At 39.6% G+C, this 25,752-nt stretch overlaps 1 protein-coding gene across 2 annotated transcripts in view; it reads right to left on the reverse strand.

Annotated features, from left to right (window-relative positions):
* ZFYVE9 (zinc finger FYVE-type containing 9) overlaps positions 1 to 22,875 on the reverse strand; it is a 64,831-nt gene extending 41,956 nt beyond the window's left edge. Inside the window, exons 1-3 of one of the 2 annotated variants that reach the window (XM_049807526.1) lie at positions 22,551 to 22,875; positions 6,361 to 6,465; positions 160 to 264 (exon numbers count right to left, since the gene is read on the reverse strand). In XM_049807526.1, coding sequence (XP_049663483.1) covers positions 160 to 229 — 70 coding nt within the window. In that variant the 5' untranslated portion in view covers positions 230 to 264; positions 6,361 to 6,465; positions 22,551 to 22,875. The remainder of the gene's footprint in view (positions 1 to 159; positions 265 to 6,360; positions 6,466 to 22,550) is intronic. The other variant, XM_049807527.1, reaches the window with a different exon arrangement.
* Positions 22,876 to 25,752: the final 2,877 nt, after the last annotated feature.

A 25,752-nucleotide genomic window follows, 5' to 3' on the forward strand; every position in this document is an offset into this window, starting at 1 on the left:
GAAGACACACCATGTAAAATTAGCAGATGTTTTTTGCAAGTTCTGAGATTAAGCTGCAACTCAAAACCAAAAAGGGTATCACAGATCTCTCCCTCTTCAATGGTGTTCTCTGTAGAATACATCTGATGTGCATCTACTATCTTGTTCAAAATGACTCACCTTCGTTTTGCTCAAATTCATCTAAAACCTTATCGAGGTTATATGCCTCTGCTTGGAAATAGTTCTCCATTTGTCAGGGAAAGACCACCAGATTCTTGTCTGAACCTGCCAGAGAACAAATTACAATCAGATACTTAACCTTCAGTCAGTAGTGTTCCACTACATATTGCCCTGATTTAAGGGGAAAAGAAGTCCTTTGTAAATCAATTTTTACATAAATTACATGCATAAATGAAAAGTATTTTCCAGGAATAAAAATTATTTGTGTGCTTAAACTTGCTTAAATCAGATTAACAACCTCCCCAAACTTGCTTTGGATTTTATTACCTCCAGTCTCCCACATTAATGTGTCTTAACCATCAGGCTCACCGTAATGGTAAGAGCAAAACTGCTCCAACACCAGTCAGAACAAAGCAGTCTAGAGAACCAGAAGGGCAACTAAACAATTTGAAGATCTGGCCTTCAGTTCCATGCTACCACCAATTAGCTCATATGGCTTTGAACAAGTAGTTTAAACTCTCTGCGCTTTGGATTTTTTAATGTATAATAGGCTAGCAGTATTCCGTGTCACTTCTCATTTCCCAGAGATGCTTCAAAGATTCATACTTGTAGAAGTTGTTAAAGGTCTTAATGGGTGTTACTTGAATCATGCTAGCTCTAAAATGCCTGCTTTAATAATCCCTGTTTCCCTGAAAGGCAGGCACTGGAAATCTAGCAAAATGCACAGTCTCATCAAAAGACAATACTCTCAGGCTAGAAAGGAAAATGACAAGGGAGAAATGGAAGAAAGAAAAAAAAAAAAAAAAAACAAACAAAAAAACAACCACCAAAAAAACCCAACCAAAACACAATAAACCAAGCTTAAGTCATTAAGTAACTTTCTACAACTTCACATAATAAGTAATTTTTCACCCTAACAGTAGGAATATGGTTGTCTTGGTACCAAAGTCTTGTAGCAACAAGACACCTTGATTCATTTTTTAAAAACATTCACTACCAGCAAAGACATTTTCACTGAGAAATGTGTGCCATAACCTATATACCATAAAGAGAGACCTTAATTTGATCTGTTCTCTGAACATCATCCAGAACAGCCTTATTCTCTTCAGAGTTGGCTTTCAATGTTGTGAAATAAGGAAATGGAGGAGGAGAGGGTGAGAACCTTGTTTTGCAGTAAGAAATAGTGTTAGACCTGACAGCTAGACTCCAGCTCAATTTAAAACCTGCTCTTTTACGCTAGAGATACAACAGACACAAGAAACACGTCAGAGGAAGTTTCCAATTTAAAACTATACTTTACTTTACCATTATTCCCATAGTATCTGGATTTGAGGAAAATATCAACCAGTTTTATTTCAACTACTACAACATTAAATACTGTTTTGTATTTATTGTGGGCAACAGCTATGATTAGGTTATTGGTACAAAATGATCATGCATTAAAATATCACAAAATGCAGAGTTCAAGTTTTTAAGGTTGACCTCAAATTTGACACGATGTTTTTAAAAGATGATCATGTTACAACATAAATACATTGCTATTTAATATAATCAGATTAAATCATGTTTTAAAGATGTATACAAAAGCCGATTTTAAAGAAAATTAGTGTTATGGCAACTTAGAAAGTGCAATAAGCATCACCCAAAAAAAGACCATTTTGCAAAGAAATTCAGAGATGAACTAGACTCGTCACCTTACAAACTCCCAGATTTGTCCTCTGTTCTGGGATTTCAGATTAACTCCTTCTGCAAGGAAAATAGATGATTGGCCATATCATTTACTATACAAAGATGCAAAGATTATAACATAAGCAATGGAAAAGCTGGCCACCTTGATCAAAGGTTGCATTTCAGAAGTCTAAAAAAGCTCAACACTTCACATTCTCTACCAAAAGCCAGGTTCTGACCTCTAACTGTGACAGAGTGTACTCTTGGATCCCTTAGATACCTATTGTAAGGTCCTCCTGAGTTATCCAGTCTGCCTACCAAGTCATTGTGTTAAAAATCTTTAATACCATTTTAACTGAAACAATTACATTGACTACACACATTTCAATTAAACCAAAATAATTTTAAAAGCAGATGCTTCTCCTTAGACATACAAATACTGAATTCATTCAAACTACATCCAACTGCAAGAGTTTGGAGGTTCTCTTGCACCTTTATCTCCACCTCATTTCAACTCCTTAATAGGAAGCATCTTTACCAGCTTGGTAAATATCAAATATTGAAAAACTTAGAATTTGTCCCAGTGAATATTTCACTTGAAATTTTTTTTTTTCCATTCAGAGTTCTACACATCAACCAAAATTAACTCACTATAGTAATACTGTTTTGTACAAAATACCATATAATTTCACATCCATTTATAATGCATTTAATTTACATCATAATGATAACATTCCAGTCTAGCAAACAATTGATGAAGATGTGAATAATTATTCCTAGGCAAAGTCGTACTACTAAGGTCAATGATGCAAAGAGTATTTGTCAATAAAGCACTGCAAGACTGGAAGGTGTCATACAAAATTTTTGTGTTCAGGAGTCAAACTGTTGTGCTGTCTGAAGCCACCACACTCAGATTTCCATGCACTTTCATAGTCAAAAAGGACAAGGCATTCACTAGGACATAAACACACACTCTGCAGTATGGGTGGCCTCAAAGAAATAGGCTACAGGCATTGATTTTTTTTGTTTTGCTTATTTTAGAGAAGATAACGATTACTGACAAGCAAGTTGATGGGGAAGGAATGCTATGCTGATTATATAGTTGCTGAAAACATGGTTTTAAGTAACTCTTTGGAAGACTGCATTTTGATTCTGTATAACTTTCAAGTGCTTAGAAAAATTCAGATCTGACCATTCATACAACTTCAAAACCTGACTGAAAGCCTGATAAAATTACTTCAGTACTAACTCAAATTTATGCACACTGGAGTAAATACAATATAAGCCTAAGAATATAACATTTCCTAAATTTAGTCCTGTATTAGTTTTTTTTTCCATTGTCATACAAATCAGGAACAAAGCAAGCAATGTTAGAAGTTCGTAATATAATAATTTTTATTTATTTCAGTCAGGGTTTGGCTTTTAAATTTTATATTAAGTGTGATTTTATAACATTAGAAAAATACAAATATTCAGACTTAGGAGACCACAAGTTTAACAATAACAAGGGCTTATAAAGAAGACTTAGAATTTTGTTCCTACCCCCTTACAATATCAATGGGGTTAATACTTCGCAGCATCTCTGTGAAATTAATATTTTATTAACATCCATATTATCTAATATTAAATATCTAATATTTGTGAGTTTAAATTTGCTCCAATATGACAGAGGGATTTTTTCTATATTTTTAAAAATTCTAAGTAGAGAGAACTATGTGTAAACAAATACATGTAACCCTATGAATTCTGAAGCTCAAATACTGGTGCACAAACATGCAATGTGCCAAAATCCAGACTGATGGATGCTCATAGTCCAAACTGAAGAGAGGAAAGACCTTTTACATCATTACTGTTATTTCACTTACTGTTATTTCCATGTACCAGGATACATGGAGAATCTTTTATATTTAAACTCATAATCACTAAGCTGACAGCCACTCTAAATGAGATGTCATTGTCTACACATGTAGGTATTTCTCAGAAAAGGTCAGCTGCAAATCTTCAGGTCTACTATCTAAAATTATTATTATTATTATTATTAAGAACACAACAACCCTCCCCAAGCTTTCCCAGAAGTTTCTCTCCAAGGGCAAAACACACTGCCAAACCCACAAAAGTCCTTACTGCCCTGTTCCTGACAGAAAAGGACGAGTACTCATGTTCCTGACAGATACCCGCAATGCTTCTTGACCAATACAGTCAGCAACTCATATTTTTGCCAGTTTAAGATCTAATACTTCAACTCTGCATAGCCAGCAACCCAAGATCAAAACAGAAAACACAAAATGCTCTAACACAGCATGCTATAATAATGAGGTAGAATTTAATTTTATTTTGAATATTTTTATGAAATATCCAACATAAACAAAAAGAAACACATTACTTTACACATCTTTGGAAACTTTAATTGTAACTCACAGGTACCACTATAAAAGTTTGGAACAGTTTTAGAATTACTCTAGTCCCAAACTAGCTCCTAGTATAAAGGTTGAAATGACGTTTTTAAAGGATCCTTGATAGCTGTGAAACTCTTTAGCATTCCTCAACTATTCCAAGCCATGGCATGGAGAGAAGCTGACAAACAAACACAGAACTTAAACCCTGGAAAAGTGAGAATGAAAACATAAGCAAATCAGGAAGAAATTTCAATGGCAATTTTAGCTGTATGCTGCCCAAAAGGAGACACTTCCTAAATTAGTATATACTGGGATGAACAATATGAAGAGGAGGATATTGTGCCAGTGCAAGGAAAAGGAGATATAAATCACCAACCCAGTGAAAAGCATAAGATGTTTTTTTTTTTTCAAAAATACAGTCCTCCATGCAATGATTTGGCAGAAAAGACTAATTCTAGGGGGAAAAAAAACTAAACAGCAAAATTTTTTTTTTAATTTTAATTCTGTATCAAAAAAAAAAAAAAAAAAAAAAGGAAGAAGAAAAATACAATGGCTACCATCCACTGGTACAGTAAGCCCCGAACCCAAGATCACTTGTTACCCATTGCAGAGTTATCTCATGTCTTCCATGGCAAAAAGCTAATGAAAACTTGCAGCCTGTCAATCAGATTATTTTCAAACTCCTGTTGGATCACAGATCATGCGTAATTCAGAAACTCTGTGTTCTACTTATCAATTTCTTCATACAACAGCATGGACTTATCATCATATTCATCTCCAAAACTTAAGAATTTATGTTTTATTCTACCCTCCCCTAATGTCTAAATGCAAAGGTGCATTGTACCAGAATGTCTGTGCCGTATGTATCCAGAATTACTATCCTAGTTATCATAGCATTTAGACATAAGACAAACTTTAACTGATTAGTGGGAAGGGAAGGAGACAAAAATAAAGGACAGAAAAGTCTTCTTTAAAATTAGATGGTATTCTGAACAGTCTTAACCTTGGAGATTGCCTCTCAAGACAGCTCAGATATCCCACATGCCAGCTTCTTCTTGGGAAATGACCTATACAAAGAGATAGGCCTTTTGTTACACCTGCAAAGCGGCAAGACTCGTATTTGTTTTGGTCTCTATGATAGGAATTATGTAACCCATGATCTTCTGCACTGCACATCCTAAATTAACCTCAAGATTTTTTCACCACTGGAGCTGACAGTCTTAAGTCTTTCAAATTTTCTTGACTCTAACAGTGGATGACCAGCACACAATCACATTAAAACACTATAATAAAAAATGCACCAAAAGGAAATAATACCAACATACAACTATTAGCCTCATAGCAAAGGCCTAAAAATCAGAGAGTATGTAAAGAACCAGAATAAGATCTCAGGACTTTTTATCATGCTGTCCTGTGTAGACTACCCTTTCAATATGAAACTGTGAACATAGACAGTTCAGTAAACTCTTACTAAACAAAATAGTAAAGTAGTTTCTTATAGTCCTCATAAAAAATATATATGAAAGACTCCTAAGATGAAAGTCACAAGGGGCATGACCAAACTGAAACCAAACATTGCTCATTCAGCCTGATAAAAAATCAGACATCCAGAAAATGTCATCTTCCCATAGCATGACAACATGGAATTACATATCACCTGGACAGATTAATTTATTAGATCTAGTGCTTCTAAGGACTTCCTTCAACCCCAAGAAACAATGGTCAAGTCCACATATTGTTCCAGCTCCCTTTAGTGATCTTTGTATTATTTGCTCCTGGGAGGAAGAAGTCAAGCACCTTAGCTGTAATGAACAGTTTGTTCAGAGAGTTCAGCAATAGCTGTATTTTTAACTGATGAGATCTGACTACAGCGCAGACGGAGGAAGACTTTGCCCACTTCCTGCTGTTCCCCAAACAAAATAAGACACATCTTTGCTCTAAAACAAGGCAATTACTCTCAATAAAAACCAAAACAACAAAACGCTAAAAAGACTCCATCATATTCTATATAAGATATATATCCATATAGAGAGGTGTATGTGTATAAATATATACTCATAAGCATACATAAAAAATACATGCATTTCAAGTACATATCCCTGAGCCATAACATTCTAGAGCAGAACTTGCCTCTTACCTTTTTTTCTTATATATAAGTTAAGAAACGAATGACCCTGTGCCTACTCATGATGACTGCAGCACAACCAGCCAGTTCTGCTGAATCAGTGTGTTCTACTTGATCCTAGAAAGAAAATATAAACACGTATTTTATGATTGGTAATTCTGCCACAAACCATGTTTTTTCAACACATGACTGCAGCTAGCACAGTCACATTTGGCAAATGCTGCAAGCCTTCAAATGATTTGGATTACACTTACAGCTTTAAATTCAGGGATCTATGCACTATGTCACTATAGCACTCCAATATTCTGGTGAAAAAAAATTGCTAATAAAAAGCACATTGCTACCTACCTACTATTATTCTTCATTTAACTGTAAACCCACAGAATGAGGCAGCAACTCCAACTGTCCTTGTATTCCTGATGACCTTGACTGTAACAATTTATAAAACTAGCCTCTGAAGTTAATTATATTACACTACAATAGGCCTTCCAAAAATAGAGCTAGTAGCTTTGATACTCAACAGAAATTCACAGCCTTCTGAATTCTGTAAACTGTATTCATCAGCTTCCCACTGATTTTGTTACAGCTAAACAACTGGTTTTGTCTTCAAATTATTCCCCCTACAGTCTTAGGTTCCCTTCGTTTCCTAAAGGCTGTTTCTCTCAAAAACCACAATAGCATCGACCTTCAATAGCAGGGAGAACCCAAGCAAATAAAAAAGGCTTCAGAAGAAACTGTCTTGTTCTCCTAACTACAGCATTTCTAGAGATCAGGTGCTCATTTTCACAGGCTGCATCCTAACAGTCAACATAGCTCAAAAATCCAACACAGCCATGAGCAAAGAAAAACGAGACTGGTTTATGATGAACAGTGCAAAAAGAACAAGGAGCGAGCTAAGTTAAATTCATGTTTTAAGGCTTTCTGGTTCTGGTATTTGACCTGTTAGGCAGTTGAAATATTTATTAGTGCTCTGATGAAGCAGCAGCATATGTTAGAAAAAAAAATCTTGAAACTCCAGCAAAATGAACACAGCTTAAAAAAAAAAAAATAAATCAGTTCTCCATGCATGAAAGTGATATTCAGTGTTATACTACAATTTTCCCAGGGTTGTTTATTATTCTTTGCAGAAATAAGCTACAGTAATAATTCCAGGAAACTAATGAACTGCACAGTAGCACTCTTAGTAGTACTGTTTCCAAACTCAGAATAAAATCCCACAGCTTTGTATGCCAACAGAACCATTCCTGTAGGCACGTAAAATTTCTGATGCCATCTATATTTCTAAGTCTATAAGCTAAGATGGATTTTGGATATTTGGCAAATAGTAGAAACTACTATATTACAAGGTTCTTCAGACAGGCTTTATATGCATGCATAAATGGAGGTGAGGGAAAAAATTAATTCCACTGAAAGCCTTCAGAATGTTGTGCTCTTTTCAAAGGGATGTGAAGTACATGTGGCAGTGGGGCAAGGCTATCTGTACCACTACCATGTCCCCTCCTGGTCTGTAGGTGGAAGAAAATGGTTCCATTTCCACGACCCGTTTGAAAAGATAGATCAATTAATGACAATTCTGTTTGTGATTTATGACAAGGCCTGTCAACTGCATCATGAACATCAAACACATTTCACATGAACAAGTTGGTCATACATTAACCACAAACTTCAATCTTTACCAATCAGAAATGGATCAGACCTAGCAACCTATAGCTGAAACGTGCTCTGCTGTTACCAGTGCTCTAAGCCAACAAGCCTTCTAGGCAAGTGATATTCAGGGCAACAGTACAGCTTTATTATTCATTGTTTTTATTCTGATCCACTTTCCTTCTTCCATTCTTCCCAGGTAATAACTTTTTTGTCTGTAACCATTCAACGCAGAAGAACACAGATCCAATCAATCGCTACCAGTCTCCAAAGAAAGCTTTGAAGAGATATTACCTGGAGGTCCTAGAGCTTTTTGTTTACAATTCAACATCTACTCTCGGCAGCCATTTCCCCTTACAAGATCAATTCAAAAATCAAAGCATGCTTACAGATATGAATGTAATATATTTAAACAAAAAGTAATATTTAAAAAGTAAATTACAAGGTTGGATTTCCTGAAAAAAGGAACAAGTTGACAAAAGAGCCAAATTCATTTTCCAGTAAGAATTTAATGTAAGAGAACTATATTAAAATAAAAATCGAGGACAAAAAGAATAACTACAAAGGAGAGTCAAGAATATTCACAACAACGTATAACCTAGTGATTATAAGGTTTTTCACAAATCATATACACTGGTAAAAAAGGGCTCCATCACACTTGAAAAAAATACATACACTTCCACCTAAAAATTATGTGCCTACTGAGACCTAAGATCATTATAAGTGAAGGAGGCCCAATGTCTCTGCTGTTCCAGTTTGCTTACTCTGAGCATTTCACAGTTTCTTATCTCTTCTGCTGATGGTTGGCTGAACTCTTCTGTCTCCTGCCCTACAGTGATATCACTCAGGTGCTACTTTGGTTATACCCTACATGTATGATTTCCCTCAGGAGCTCCAAGAGGGCGACTGCCAATTACTGCAAAAGCAAAACAGAAATTGAAGAGAAATTTGACAAGCAGAGACGTGCCCAGAATAAAGAGAGGATGAAGAATAGAAGAAAAGAGCTCTAAAAATATAAAATTAGAAATATCTTCTACAACAAAGAATGTAAAAAATGTTTACAACATCAAATGGAAGTAATCTGAACCAGCACAAATTGGAATAGCTTATAATACATGGGAAGAGACTGAAAAAGAAGCAATTTTGATACTATGTTAAAAAAATGCGGAAAAAGCTCAAAGCATGAAGAGATGCTAAAAAATGCTTCCATCTACTGGCAAGGATCCAGCTCTTAACTACACTACAGATCCTCTATAATGTACTACCAGTGAGAAGATGTCTTTGAGTAGGCAGGAATACATTTGCAGCCATTTTAAGGCACTTCATTATTGCTAGATTAGTTGAACTAGGCATTATCTTAAATGCAAACCCAGATTTCAATGCTGGTATCTTAACTTCCTAGATTGTCTACACTCTGGAACTATCAGATGGGAGATTCAGAGAGACTCGACAGGGGATGTATTCAGGTCTCAACTTTGCAAGAATGAAAACTAAAACAAGAAATTAGCAGGGGTTTACATTAATAGGAAAACAGCATACTTAAGCAAGAGGGGAAACAGGTAGAAAGTTTCAGGACACATGTCAGTTATACAATATGAAATATCTTATCTGATCAGTTAATCTGGAAGCTAAATCTTCACAAGCAGAAAAGATGGCATTTATTCATTCAAGTGATCAAATGCTTGGAATAATGATACTTTACCATGCACCCAACAATTTTGTCACTTCATAATGGTTCCTTCTTGACCTCTCTCAAATGAAGCAGCAACTTACAGTCAAGTTTCACATGAATGTGTGTTTGTATTATTTTTTAAGAATTAATGTAAGTAGAAAGACTAAATACTATGCAAGAACGCTCGTCCCACAAAGGCAGTCCTCCAGACCTGTCTTGGGATACGCTGTCACAATGGCACCCACAATCTACATGGACAGTGTATGTCCACACTAACTGAATGAAAGCAAGCTTCATTCTCCATTGCTGTTATCTTTCCTGAACACAACATTGACTCTCAAACATTTATTAATTCTGTACAAAGACAAAGTACAGGGCTCCTTCTACCTAGTGTGTGCCAAATAAAAGGAAGGGTGGGTGTTATAAGATGTTTGTGATACAGCAGTAGCAATATCCGTCACACACATGAAGACGCCTGCAATGGCAAGGACTTCAGATTAGCCCCCAAATTAAACATTTCAACACAAATTGTCCTACTAATAAATTATACCAGCAGCCATGCAATGCAAGCAGAAAAAAAAATTAAAATTGTTTTTTAAAATCTTATTTATTAAAGGAGACTCAGCAAATAACAACAGAATTTTTCAAAAATACCCTAAGAAACAGTTCAGGATTAGAAAATTCCATTAAAACTCACCACAAATCCATTTCATAAGAAATGCTAAAAACAGCAGCAAGAGATGAAATGTAACAAATATAAACAAAACACAGTTGCTGCTAATCCTTTTCCTGCACCAAAAGCTCAAGATGACTGAATACCCTTCGGTTTTATTTCCCATAATTCGCTGATGTTCCTACTACCCAATGTAAATTAACCAAAGAGTAGACTGGGGCATGGCAGGCTATTTCTGTGCAATACAACACTTCGTACCACCTCACTACCCATGAATGCTGACAAAAGATAAACTATTTCAATGTTGCAGTGGTTTGTCTTTTTTTCCAATCAGCTGAACAAATAGAGATGGACGACACCCAAAGCAGAATACAGTCTCCCTAATTACTTCATTAATATTTGCATCTTTTCCCTTGACTTTTCCCCATGCCACTTTAAAGCCATTATTTTCACTTTTGTCTCCAGCCAAGTTTCCATAAGGAGACATTCACACATGCCAGAGCAGTAGTAAGGCACTCAAAAGAGCAGCAACTTCAAAGAAGCGTCATACAACGTATCACAGTCAAAAGTAACCAAAAGTAACGGGGAAACAAGAAAAATTACAGCAGCGTTATCAACCTTTGTCCTCCAGTAAATAAGAGAAAGCAGCCCAACTGAAAAGGACACCTGCTTTATAACAGTTTACAGTAGAAAATAAATTCCATTTCCTACCCTTTTTGCTATTTCAAGGAGAAAGAAATTGATTTATTTTCTTGACACAAAAAAGAGCCTTGCCAAAAAGCCCGTACTTCCTCGGCACGCCGCAGAGGCAGGGCCCTCAGCACCTGGAGACAGGAACCACACGTCCTCCTTACATAACTACTTTTCCCTGCCTTGAAACGTATCCATCCCCGGCTCTTTGGAAGAACAAATAGATAGGTTTACACTGCAGTACTGCCCTTCCATGCAAGTTTTTCCAGATGGAAAAAAAGAGAAAATCCTTTCCTGAGCTTACTCATATGCTCACAGAGCTCACTTCAAAATCTACTGTTTTATAAATCTAATGTTTTATAGCACTTTGTTTCATACAACTCCTGAGTTTAAAATATTGTAAAACACCAAAAAAATTAATGCACAGTGTATTAAACATAAATTTAATATGCAATCATGTTTCTTAATTTGTGCATAGATTCCATGTAATGTCATCAATGCAACAATGTGCTATTAAAAAAAAACCCCACTACATTTAACATACTGAACTGCAGCTGTTATTTAATTTTCTTCAAATACAAACTAAAGTAAAACAGAATAAATAGGTTTATGAGATGACTTTTTATGTTTCTGTATTTGAGAAACAAGGGGTTGACTATGAGAAGTTAATGTTTACCGGATTTGAAGAATAAAATTATTTGAAGTCACACACTATGTATCTCTGAGTGGATTAATGCTGTATTCTAACACTTTATGAGTTTTTCTTCTTTCTAATGTAGGGTAGAAAGAAGACTGAATCCCAAATATGCTGATCATTGTTTCAATGTTTCTTAGATTTGGGCAACAAGGGAAAAACTGACTAAGGTCCCCTCGAATCACTAATTAAATGCCTGCAATGGCCAAGGAACTGTCCTTTTTATAAAACGCACAAGGGGCTGATATCTGCAGGTGCCATGAGCAAAATCCGTATCTGATAATAAAAGCAAGAATTGCCACGCAACCAGAATGGGACAGATGAAAAGGACAACGGGCAAAGAGGGAAACCACTTTGCTACCATTTACTAGCCCATCAATTCTGAGTTGTACCCACTGGGGAGAGAAGCTGCTAGAAGCGACACAATTTATGCACTCAGCTGCTCTTTAGAGAAAGGACAATCTGTACAGAAAAGAAGTCTGAACGTCTATAGTCAGTTTCTTCTGAAGAGCAGTCAATCAGCTACTAAAGCTACCTATATCAACACACTTGGATACAACCTCTTTCCAACACTGCTGTGGTCATTTTTACTCATGTGATAGCTATGTAACATTAACAGTGTTCTAAAATCTTACACACACACATGTTTTTAAGAAATACCATTATTATAGACAGCAAACAGTTACTATTTCTCAAATCCTGTGTTACACAGAGCTGGATTACTGTGCATCCCTGAAAATAAATTCAGAGTTCTATAAATTTTTATCTCATACTCCCTTCAACCTGAAATTACCTCAAAGGAAGTAACTTTTAATTCCCATTTTTGTATTGACCTTTCTATTCATAACACGCCAAGATTAAACTTATACACACACACACAATACTAACACACTATGAAACACTGTTGTCTTGTCAAATGTAGCAAAGTTCACTGCCATGTTTGTGATCATGGTCTAACTACATCGCTAATGCTCACAGTGCATTACATCTCAAGTCATCTGTAACTAGTAACTCTCTCAATACAACTCAATACATCCACGGCAACAGTGTGTACTGAAACTGCTATTTCTGAGTATGATTCTTATTTATGCTGAGGTCCATTAACATGGTTTTAACAGTGCTGAAGGGACTAAGCACTAACCAACAGAAATGGTGAGTAACATGCATCCCGATTTGCTGTAAAGCTTTTTTTTCCCCCATTGTTCCAGTGGTACAATATACCAATCAGGACATTTACTTAAAATTTATGTAAGAATCAAAAACTTCTAGTTATAAAACTTAAGTGCCCATAATTCTGTATCACTGTTGGCAGTCACAGGAGATAAAGGCTTAACAGATTAAAAAAAAAATTGAAAACATTCATTATTAATGAGTCAAAATACAGTTTTCAGAAATCTTACAGAGCTCCAGAAACACCAAATCCTCCTAAACTCAGATGCAACATTTCTCAGATAGTCCACAACTGAGAAACCTCTGCCACTTCTTTTGTCCACCGATACAGTAGTTGATTCTGCTCAACCACGAATCCCTACCTCTTTTCTTTACCTCTCCTTCTTAGACTGTAGTATACTCTTGTGTTTTGTTTTCTTCACCTGTTAGTCTTCTTTTCCCCTCTCAAACACATCCTTCCTCATTCACTTCTTCCTGCATCCGTTTTCTTTCCCCCTACCCATGCTTTCTTCCTTCTCTGACAAAAAAATTTGAGAAACCCCGTATGTTTCAACATCACTGTTCAGATCCACTGGTATAAACCAGTTGTAAATAACCTTACTAACCACATGATACTATTCCTCACTTCTAGGAATGGTGGGAAAAAAACCAACAGCAATGGTCATGCGTCCACTTTGCAAACATAAATCAAAGTGTTTAGACAAAACAGCTAACAAAAAAAAAAAAAAAAGTGGCCGAAACAACAGTCAAATCATAAGACATCATTGTAACTGTCAACCTCCCTTCTACCTATCCTCATAGTTATTGTCATCATGGCTCCTTCATGAATTCATTTAAACCCTCAGCCTTTTAGACTGTGAAATACAATTTTTGACACATACACACACTGGATGTTCAACATCCAGGATCAGCACAGCTACCTGCTTCCCTCGAGCATCTATGTATTTGAAACCTCTAGTTAAAACAAGTTTCATTAACTACATAGGAGCCACTATTTATACATTTCCTCTAAGTAGAAGATACAACTGCATCTACAAGCCAACTGTGTAGAAATGAAGCTTAATGGGGAAAAAAAGAGAGAGAGAGAGAGAGAGAGAGAGAAATATAACCACAAAGGGCATTATAGGAAAAAAATAAGGGAACAAAACCACTACATACACATACATACCTATTGCCCATGAGTCTCTGTGCAAATTCCAGCAACAGGTTAAAATGCATTTTACAGGTGACTTGTTAACTAAAACTAAGGTAAATATAATATAGAGGCTATTATGTCAGTACACTAATACAATTACTTGAAAGCACAAAAGTATGTAGGTACACTGATGCTTAAAGTTAAGTAATGTCCTTTTAGATTTGCATTTATAGAAGAAAAGAATCAAGAAAGAACCGTGAAATGCATTAATTATACTGGGGTTTTATTCAGACTTCATCATTTATACAAAAACACAGAAATGAAATTCCTACAATCAATGCAATGTGATGTTTCAGTTAAGAGGCTGTTTCAATATATATACTATTTAAAGCAATCTGTTAATAACATAACCGAAGAAGTGGGCTTTGCACATCTTTCAAGTTCACCAAACAAGAGATCATTAAAATACTCATTTTTAATTAACCAATATAGCACTCACAATGTAACTTTGTAACATGATAACAACCAATATCCTCTGCTAAACTATCAAACTGGCCAACTATCAAACAGAAACTGTAGCTATATACTAAAGTATAAACCCCAAAAAGGGTGTAAATCAGATACCCGTGCCTTTATGAAACGCAAGTCTCAGGAGCAAGCTATAGCATGTATTTCTACAGTATTACAGAAGAACACGCAATTTCAAAAAAACTGCTAGATAAATGAAAAAAAAGATTGATAGACAAAGAGGGAACTTCCCTCTTACGCGATCTCAATTCATATTAAATGTTCATTTATCTGCATTACAGTGCAGATAGGGAATAAAAAATTACATTGACATGATTGGTTTGCTGGGTATATTTTAACCATGTAATTCTTGTTTCTCCCCCATGCTACAAAGAAAACTCAGTATTCACAGTCTCAGTAACACAAATAAGAAGAGGACTTAGGTACTGGTAAGTGTTCAGTTACTATTGCTTTTCAATTGTTTTATCTTTAACCTGCTCTCCTACAGAAATAAAGATTATGGGATCATATTGTTCACTTACTATTCTTTATGCTCATCTTTCAAAAAAAAAAAAAGTTCATTAAAATTAGTATCTGCACAGTAAAAACAAATCCAAATGACTGTCCTCCAAGGAAAAGCAAGCTGCTATATGTATTTTTGGCAGCAACCTGCTGGGCAATCAATACCCACACAGCTCTGGAAAAAACAGAATTATGGTGTTATGTGAGAAAGCTGGAGTTATCGCAGACGGTGAAGGAAGGGAAGAGATACTAAGGGGTAAAAAGGATTTAAATCTACAGAAAAATAAGCTTCTTTCATTCCATTGATGGTACAACAACATGCTTACCAATAAAGTATCTCAAAGGACTTGGGTACATATAACATCAGATTCAGTTTACACTATAAAACTCATTCAACACATCTTCTAATTCAAAACAAAACACAGTTCTCTACATCTCCAGCTCTTGTAAGAATTTCCCTGCTACTTACACAATCTTCCACAAATTCTAAAGCATTATGGGTCCTAGCCATCAGAAACAGATCTGGCTTTAGATACCCACTGTTTCAGCTACAGCAATGGGAGCTCCTTTATCGCTGGACCAGCCCACTGCACTGACTCAATCCAAGAACCACTAAGCTATTTTGAGCATTGGCTTAATCAAGCCCAGTTCTCGGTCCTCAGTCTTGCATGACGTCAGGCAACATGCTCTTTGGATCTGTGACGTCCTAAAAAGACAGGTAGACATTATCCCTATTCAACAGTTAGTGGAAGTGACACACACAGAGATCCAAGGTATATGCTCTTCTCTTTCATATCATGCTTATTTAAGAAATCGTCAGCATCAGATATCTATCCCTCTTCTGTGATAGATTACTGAGGCCCACTTGTCTTTCCTTCTCTACAACACCTGCAGAAAAAGCAGACGTGCTACCTCTTCAGTCACTGCACTTCCCAATCTGGTGTAGAAACAAAATTAATTTGATTTTGTTTAAATTGATATGCAAAGCTCAGAGCTGCAGAACTTGAAGAGGGAATACAAATTTAATTCTGCCAAGCATCTTCAGCAGATGACAGGGGCAGGGATTACCTAAGTCACCCCCACACAGATCACCAAAGTTTACCTCAGACATATTGGATGTGCAGCACAGTCAAGATCAGAATGTGGTCTGAGCACAACACAGACCAGAGGAATCTAGATCACCAGAAACCAGCCCCCATGTTTTACTGATAATGATACCATTCTTAAACCTTCGTCTTAAAATCCAACAATTCAAAAAAAAAGAGGGGGGAAGGGCAGGGAAGATACAAAAATCAAAGCTGTTACAGAAGAAAAGGAAACAGATGAGGGAACAGTTTCATTGTCCAGGTTAAAAGAAATGTAAGAAAAGACTTCCAGTAATCTGACTGGCCAACCAATCAAGCAATAAATTTTATGCATATTCACATGATTTGCCAATTCTTCTTGAATTTATAACAACTATATACACTATAAATTCACAGTTTCAAATGGCTTGGCCTTTATTTTAGTTATCCTAAATCAATCTTCAAGATCCCACTTGGAGTGCAAACAGGTAAGTCAACACGTACGCTGAGTTCAAAGGAGAGTTTTGACACTACAAAACAGAATCTGGAAACAGAGGAGCTCCTCTTAATAGTCAGTGTCATTCACAGATAAAGAAGCTATTATGCAATTTAGAAAGCTCTTTGATCTGCTTCTTATACTGAACATTACCAACTCCTTTTAAGTTCATCATTGTACTTTTTAGAAAAATGTACCAGTGTATGTTCCTCCATTGATAATCCTATATGAATTTTCTAATGTATTTCACCCATCTTACTTCCCGAAATAAAATTTTAAACTTGGAGTGAAATATAAATGTTGTACTCAGAGCACATGTATAAAGATTGAGTTCTATTATTTATGAAAAAAGGCTTCAGTATATCATAGAAGTAAATAAAACCTTTCCTATTACAGTAATTTTTAAAATTGCAAGAATCCAGAAGTAAGGCTTATAAGTATTACTAGGGAAGCTATGGCACTTCTATAATTGATAGAGCACACATGAATCTCTGACACAAGTATGGCCTAATTTCAACTTATCACCTGATAGGAAATGACCTCTGGATTCTTTGTACACTGGGAAGAGGGAAGGACAGGTTCCTCCCAGCTATCACTTCACTAACAAAAAAAAAAGGCACTGAACTCAAGACATACTAAATATTTTGCCTTTTTATTTAGGCCCACAACTGCTCTTTGGCAAAACTGAAGAAGTCAGTAAGTAAGACTCACAATGAAACATTACCAGTAAGTATAGTCATCATCTGGTAGATAGCATTTCTTTTCTAACTCTTAATTGGACAAGGGATTTTCTCAACACAAGCAAAGGCTCAAAACATTTCCAGCATCTCTGATCATGCCTAATTCCTCTGTTGCTAATGAAGAATAGCTAAAATAGTTACCAAACTGAAATCTACAACACAGAAGTATTTTCATAGCAGAAGAAAACAGTTCCAGCTTTGTCTATGTAAGGCTTTAGTGCTTTTTTCTTACTAGTGTGAATGTTGTTCAGCTCAAGCCAGGCAAAAAAACAGGAAGACACTATCAAAGACACATTACTGCATTATTTTCTATACAAAGCCATACCCTAAACCAGGGTTCAGCATCACTATCTGAAGTATCAGTTGATGCCTCAAGCTTCCACTAGAATGCTTTCCACCTTTGTTACTATGTTGGAACGAAACCAGTAACAGAAAACCAACAAAACAATTTTAAGAAAAATTATTAACTGGCAATACCATTTCCAGTTGTAAAGTCCTACTCAACTTCATTATGCAATCAATCTCTTAAATTCATCAAGCTTCCTGCTGATATTAAAAGGAGGGGGGGAAAAGCAAAGAAAACAGAAGCAAAATATATACTAGTAGCATGCAATACAATTCTTGACAGAAAAACCTAGACAATACTAGCAGAGCATGCCAGAATGCTTCTGGACCTTCAGTGTATTCCCTTAAACAACTCATACTATGGTGAGCCCACTGACATGCAAGATAGATTTGTAGCTTCAGTTGCCATCAAAATATCAGAGGTATAAGCAGTATTAACACATATAGCAAACAAGACAAAGATATTTTTATATTCTACGTACAACATAGAGACAGAATATAGAGGGTACGGCCATTAGCATTATCTGCAAATAATTCAGTATGAAGGTTAGTAATTGCTACTTAAGAGCACAGAGACAAATGAAAAAACAATGCAGGTGGAAATCCAACACTGAAGTCCATGTTTTCATTTGCCTAATGCACAGTGGACACTGGGGATAGAATATGTGAAAAGTTTAACATATGGACACCAAAACTTCAAAGCATAACATATGCTCAGACTGCCACATATTGACATTTCCAAATTACCAAATTTTACATAGAAGAAAAACAACGTTAAAGTTTCTTTAAGCTCTCTCCTCACTGGCCTTCATAACTGAGACAACTATTGCCTTAGTTTATACTTAGGCTGAAGATATCACGCAAGCTATTCAGATAGCACTCTAGCTAAACACTTTCTAAAACACAGAAAATCTACAGATTGTGACCCCACACCTGTTTTTCAGTTTATCACCTTTTCTTTTTTTTTGCCTCTTTTTTTACTGTAATAGAACTATGCCTGTGTAAAATTCAACTGACTGGATCTGCTTCTTTAAGCCAACTCCTACTTGAACAGATCTGGATGAAAGAATACAGATGGAACAATTTATCCAGTGTTGTCACCCATAAGTTCCTGGCCACGCACTGTTTGTCTTTAACCCATGTTTTTAAATTAATTAGATTTCTCCAGTAACAACCTTTAAAATAGTTTAAGTGACCCATTATGGATTTCTTCTACCATTCACCTTCAGCCTATTTGATGCTGATGTAGTAGAGGGCTGTTATTTCTGAAAAATAAGTATCAATACTACACATTTCTACTCATCTCTTCTAGCAATATAACAGCAATATAATTACTGTTGTAATATTCCAGCAATAAATAATACTGGAAAGATTCAGTGAAAGAATACATATAAACTTGCCTTAAAGGTATTTTTCCTATTCCACCCATCTGCTATGGCAGTCTGAATAGTAGCATTCCTAAATATCCCAAACTCTGCATGTGTATGATGCAAAAGGGAGGAAACATCATAAAGCACATTCAAGAAACAAATACATGTCAAAGACAAAACCACCGAGTGCAGTATTCCATTAACTGCAATGAAAAGGTCCTGGGATCTGCAACGTCTTGTAATTTTCTCTAGAACCTAACATTTAAAGGAATGACATAGTTTAATACCCTAGGTATGACACTCGCACTCATTCCTTCCCACAAACACTAGCCAAGAATTACACTCATTAAGATTTAACAGGGCACCTTAAAATCTACAAATGTTCAATGTCTAAAAAGAATCTTAACAGATAAATTAAAAGAAATTGTGTTATGCTTTAGTTTCAATTAAGTGAAACCCAGCCAACTAAACAATAAGTAGGAAAGTACTTTATTTGTCTGTAAAAATAGAATCATTTGTATCTATTAAATAAATAATTATTATTATTTATATATAAAATACGTATTTGTATGTATTATGATAATGGTCATTTACTTTTATCACACTCATTTTTCAAAGTGTGCTATTCTTTTGATAACTATATAGCGTGTTTTGCTCTAGTTGCTGGTCAAATAAATTTGTACAAATATGTATCCTGAATTCTAAATTAAGTAGAAACTACTATGTCAGTGACGGATCCTTGATATATCTTTCAAAAACTTCCCATCCATTTACATTAATTGATGCAATTTTCCCAGTGCTGCAAGATGTAGCCAACACTTGAAGCCAACACAGAAGTAAAAGCTGTTTCTATCAACTACACCTCAATACTTTAACTTTCAGCCATTTACTCTTGACTATATATTTCTTATCAATACAAAAAGCTTTGTAAACTTTCAGTATCCTTGCACAGACACATTTCTCAATGCTTCACAAAAACAACAGGAGGGAAAACTGAGCATGTTAGTTCACATTTCTGTTCATTTCAAAGCTCAAGTCTCATAAAGAATCACAAATAGAGCTCTAGAACAGGCCACCTTTCAATTTCTTTAGAGACTTCAATCTCAATCACATTAAAAAAAAAAACAAAAAAACAAACAGTAGCTTTTACATAAAACTTTCAAAGTAGTCTATGAATATACTGGTGTCTTCCAACAATGCTCTGGACAAGGTCGCCGATTCATCAGCACACAGACTAACTGTGCAATGAAACTATTATCCCTCATCCGATTTTCTGTCAGGAAACTCACTTTCATTTGGAAGATTCTCAGCTTAGTGCATCAAAAAGATTTTTCTGATCAACAAAACATGAATACACAACAACTTCTTCCCAGAATCTATTTCTTTTGGGCCAACTTTTATTCAAAAGCAGAACTTCACTCTAATCCTTTTGCAAAATAATTTCCAGGTAATTTTTTATAGACAGCCTGTAAACCCGAAAACTAGCAAACTATTTTCTGCTAAAGTTGGCACAGCTAGTGTACAGGCAACAACAGACATTAAAAGCTTATCATTCTTTGGCCACAAGTTTTAATACTGCATCTTTGTTCAGTCTCTACCTTTGTTTCCTGAGAAAATCACAGTCAGACTTTATGCCAAACTAAAAAAAACTGTATTTCGTCTCAGTCTTAGCCGCAGGCCTCAGATCCTGAAATGTGCGTTTGAAAGTATTTAATCCCTAGCCCAATAACTGACTCAAAGCTAACACACAAAAATAACACCCAATATCAGGACTCAGCAATGCAGTTTTAGGGTGGTTTTCTTCCTTTTTCACACACTAGAGAAGGCACCATAAAGCAATGGACAATTAGAGAATCAATCACAACGTGTCAGAACATGGTAACTTGTTAGGTGTAGATCAGGGCTTGAGTTAGAGAGAAGCTTGTTTGAGATCTTAGGCCCTTATTCAGCTTCCATTTCGGATTCCCCAAACCTCTGAAGAGATTTTTAATTTTGTCTCTCTTGGGTCAAGGAGACTGTTCTCATTTTATATCACATGCCATAACTTTATAAAAAGAAATGCACTACTGGGTTCAGGCAGTAACAAAGGATTTTGATGTTGTTTCAACCACCGAAGGTGTATCTAAAATCTGGATCCGTTCCACGCAATCAAAAATTATTTGCTAATAAAAGTTAATTACAAGGTTTTAAAACACTGCCTAGTCAGTAAAATGCTGCCCAAAGAAAATAAAAGCTTTTATTCAAGTGGAGCATCTTTTTCATTATTATTTTACTTGTTTCTACAGGGCCCTTTCCAGTTTTGGATTCAGCCAAATTTTGGACCAAAATATTGAGGGCAGTGTTATTCAGAAATTCTAATCCAATACAACCACACTTAATAAAAAGATTGCCGGAATTCAGTCAACTTCTAATATCTGAACTGAATGAAAATACGCACAAAAATTAAACCCTCCAAAAAACCTCTGTCACAAAATAATCAGGAATATCTTGTCTATAAATAAACAAGATAGTTAACACGAAAACATAAAGTCTATCAATTCCCATCTGCTACTTGTTTCTCAGTCTGGTTAACAAGATAAAAACAGTTCTTCAGCCACCCTCCATCATACGCACCTATTTAACCGTAACATTTATGAGCAAGTAAGTAACCCACCTCTGCAAAAAGTCTGACATGCCACGAGTGCCAGTTATTCTTAGAGCGAGACATGACCACAGTTTCACGTAATTAGAGATGTTATAAAACGCATCCCGCCCGCTCGCCCCATCCCCCTCCACCACTACCACCATTGCAGGAGTGACTTGTTACACATCGCGATGAGCACAGTTAACATTCCCTGCCCGGGGAAGGAGCGGAGATCAGGCCATAAAAAGGGCACGAGATGCAAACAGGGATCCTCCCTCCCCTCTCCGGGCCGGCAGCCGAGCCTGCCCGCTGCCTCCCGTGCCCACGGCGCGGCCCGGGGCCGCCGGACGGCCGGGGGAACAGCCTCGCCTTGCCCCGCACCGGCACCGGCGGCACACGGGGGTCCCTGAAGGGGGAGGGGGGGACAGGCGATGGAGGGCGGCGAGAGCTCTTTCCCCTTCTCCAGGGTCGCCGGCGCGGGGGAAAAGGTGGCCCGGCCCCGCCGGGCGAGGGGGTCAGCCAGTCCAGGCACCCGGGGACGGAGGGGAACGGCGGGGAGGGGGCTCGGAGGACCAGCCGCTGAGGGCTGAGGGGCGATCGCTGCCTTCCCCCTCGGCGGCGAGGCGCCTCTCTCCCCTTGGCGGCGTGCGGGGCACAAGGGCGGCGGGCTGAGGGGGGGCACCCGGAGCCCCCAGGCCCTGGGCCGGGGCGGTGTCGGCGATTACGGCGGCTCTGCTGAGGCGTCGGAGCCCTCCCCGCCCGCCCGCGGGGCCTCGCTCCGGGCGGCAGGGGCCTGGGGAGCGGGATACCCCGGGCTCCCGGGCCTGGGGGCGGAGGGCTGGGCGCCGCTCACTCACCTCGGGAGGCAGCAGGCGCCGCCGGGTCTGCATGGCGAGGGGGATCCCCCGGCGCCGCGCTCCGCCGCCGCCGCCGCCGCCGCCGCTCGCTGCCGGGCGGGCCCCGCAGACCCCGCGAGCGCTGGAGAGGCCGGCGCCCGCCCTCGCCGCCTGCCAGCCCGGCTCGCTCGCTGGCTCCGCGGCCAAGGCCGCCGCAGCTACCGGCAGCCAGCGCCCCCTGGCCGGCCCCAGAGGCAGCGCACGGCACTGCGGCACCGCCGGGGAGGCAGTGCGGAGCCTGCCGCACCCCCGCCCCGCGGCGCGGGGGGCCGGGCAGGCCGCGCCGCCACCTCCGGCCCGGCCGCCTACCGGCCCGGGCGTCACGGGCGGAGAGCGGGAGGAGTCACCCGGCGCAGGCGGACGCACCGCCGCGCCGCGGAGGGAGCCTGCCCGCTCCCCCTCCCTGCTCCCGCGGGGTCCCGACAAGCCCGCGGGCCACCACCGAGCCCCCGCGGCCCGGCAGCCAGGGCCTCCCGCCCCCCCCCCCCCCCCCACACACACAGGCGGAGGGCGGCACCGGGGGAGCGCCGCAAACCAGCCGCAGGCAGCCCGGCGGAGGAGCTGCGTGAGGCGCAGCCGTGCCGCTGCCCACGCCGCGGGGAGGCACCCATCGCTACCCGGGCACTGCGCGGCGCACTGGTGTGCCCTCGGCCGAGAGACGTGCCCCGCAGCCGGCTGCAACGGCACCTACACACTGGAGGCAGAAGGACTGGCGGCTGGGAGCCATTCCTATTTTATTTCGCCATTTCATCTTGAGTTCCTACAGAATCGGAGAGGAACGCCCTCTCCTGTGGGACACCCACAGCCGCCCGCGCCCGCCCGCCCTGAGGGAGGGGTGTGTGGGTGCGCAGACACGGAGCCATCCGCTTAAGGACACGTTAACTTCAGCAAAGCAGCATTAGGGAAAAAAAAAAAAAAAAACACAACCACGCTCGTTCCTCACAGAAACAGTCTCAGAACTGCGATGGCAAACTGAACAGGTTACGCCAAACCATAACTACGCGCCCGGAGTACCACCGATTCTCTCTCTAAGACGAGGCGGCCGCGGCGGCGCCCATGCCGGGGAGTCCGGCATGCGGGCACTCGGGACCTCGAGGAAATGTCGCTTTCCCGCGGGTGACTTGCGGCTCCGAGGGGGGCGGCCAGCCCCGGGCTGCCGTAGCGGGCTACAGCGCGCACAGCCGCCCTCAGGTCAGCGGAGGGCAGCGCCCCTCACCAACGCCTCCCGCCCCGCCTGCGCCCTCAAGCCTTCCCGCGCGAACGCTCCCCGCCTCAGGCAGCGCTCGCCTCAGCTCCCTCCCTCAGGAAGGGGAAGGGGGGAGAGCCGCCGTCCCCCGTCCCCTCACCTTCGGACGGCGCTCTGGCCTCCTCCCAGCCGCGGCGAAGCGCCATGTCACCCCTAGGAGGGAGGGAAAGGCGAGTGTGGTGGCTGCTAATGCAGTGGCACCGCCATTCCCGCTTCTCAGGTCCTCGCACTTGCAGGCTATCGCTTTCCAGCAGGTTACGCTTCTCCATTAACTTCCTCCGTACGGCGGTGAATAGGGTGTAATGAGCCCCGGTGATAAAATCTAGGCCTTCTTGCTCCAAGAGCATCAGCCCATCCCACTTGAAATGAAAGGGAAGCACTTAATGTTTATTCATTGATTCTGGTAGAACTGTGTGCTTTTCAAGCAAAAAATACAAGATACTCCCAATCAACTGAATCATCAATCCATGGGCAAAGCGCTGAGGGGATAAAAAAATGCTAATAAATCATAGCTGGTAGCAGCATGTTAATGGAGATGGGATTTATTTTCTCCCATAAAGCGTTCCCGGTTAACCCCAACTTGCTATCTCCTAGCAATTAGTGGTGTCATGCTCGTAAAGCACAGATGAGGAGTCCAGATCAGTCCAATACACAATTACTATCCTCCAAACAATTCTCATTAAACACCTCAGACTGCTAAACACACAATATGCCTGACAAACAAAGAGGAAATAAATTAAAGGGTGAGCAATGTAACACTTTGTAGCCTCTGGCCAAATGCATGCAAGCACATAGGCTTGCCACCTACCTACGTCTCACAGAGGCATATCACTACCATAACTTTGTTCAACTTTAATCCTTCTGCATACAGCCATTCATTGCAATGTTTTCTCACCAAATGCTGAAGAGTTTTTACATCATAATTGGCTGTTTTGCAAGAAGGCCACCTCATGAAAGCCTGCAAAAAAGGAGTTAGGAGCGATGGGAAATATCTCTGTGAGTTAAGGTGACGGGACATGGTCTCACACCCCATCCCTTCTCGGTGTCTATATGTATTTTGGATGCCACATGAGTTGTTCCCAATGAAGGTATATCTAGAGGAGCAGGAACTCAGCAAAACTCAGGTTGTTGCTCCGGGCAGTTGTGGTGCCAGGCACCTGAGCTTAAAGCAGGGAGATTGCCCATCCTGTGTTCTCAATGTGCTCCCTCCGCTAGTGCCCAAACAGGAAACATTTGGGAATGGATAGTGAGAAACACTATATACAAACCAAATCAATAATGTTGGTCCCAAGCCGCAGCAAGGCATGGACCATGACCTTCTGCTTGGCACATTCAGTGCAAGTGTCAGACTTACAAATTCTCCGAAAAGTATCTTCAGCTCTTCCATGTACATCAGCCTCATGTCAGTGAGTCATGTTAGTACTCCACATGATAGCATGGACATTTGGTATTGAGTTTACCACCTCTTTTCCCGCCTTTCACCATCTTCGCCCAGCTCTTTATGAGAAGCTACCAAGGAAGAGGCATGAAGAAGAGCATACAGAAGAGGAGACTCCAATTTGCACAAGGCAGGGAACCGGGAAGCGGGTGAGAAGACCACAGTTAGAAAGGTGAGGGGAAGCTATGAGATGCCCTAGTTGAAGGGGGTAGCAGAGAGTTACAGGGTCAATACAAAGACGTGTGGATGTGTGTCTGTAACAACATATGTACACTGGGAGCTAGGAGTTACAGGCAATTGATACAGGATTCAAAGTGATGCAAGATTAATCGATGAACAACAGAGTGAAGGACAAATTAGAGGATTTTTTACTACTTGGTGAAACTTGCAGAACCTTGGGGAAAAGGGAAGCTTAGTAATGGCTTCTGTCTCTTGCTAGATGGAAATGGTAGAGCAGTTAACAATAATGTAGGAAAGGC

This window comes from Accipiter gentilis, chromosome 8 (assembly GCF_929443795.1).
Source record: "Accipiter gentilis chromosome 8, bAccGen1.1, whole genome shotgun sequence".
NCBI classification, from domain to species: Eukaryota; Metazoa; Chordata; class Aves; order Accipitriformes; family Accipitridae; genus Astur; species Astur gentilis.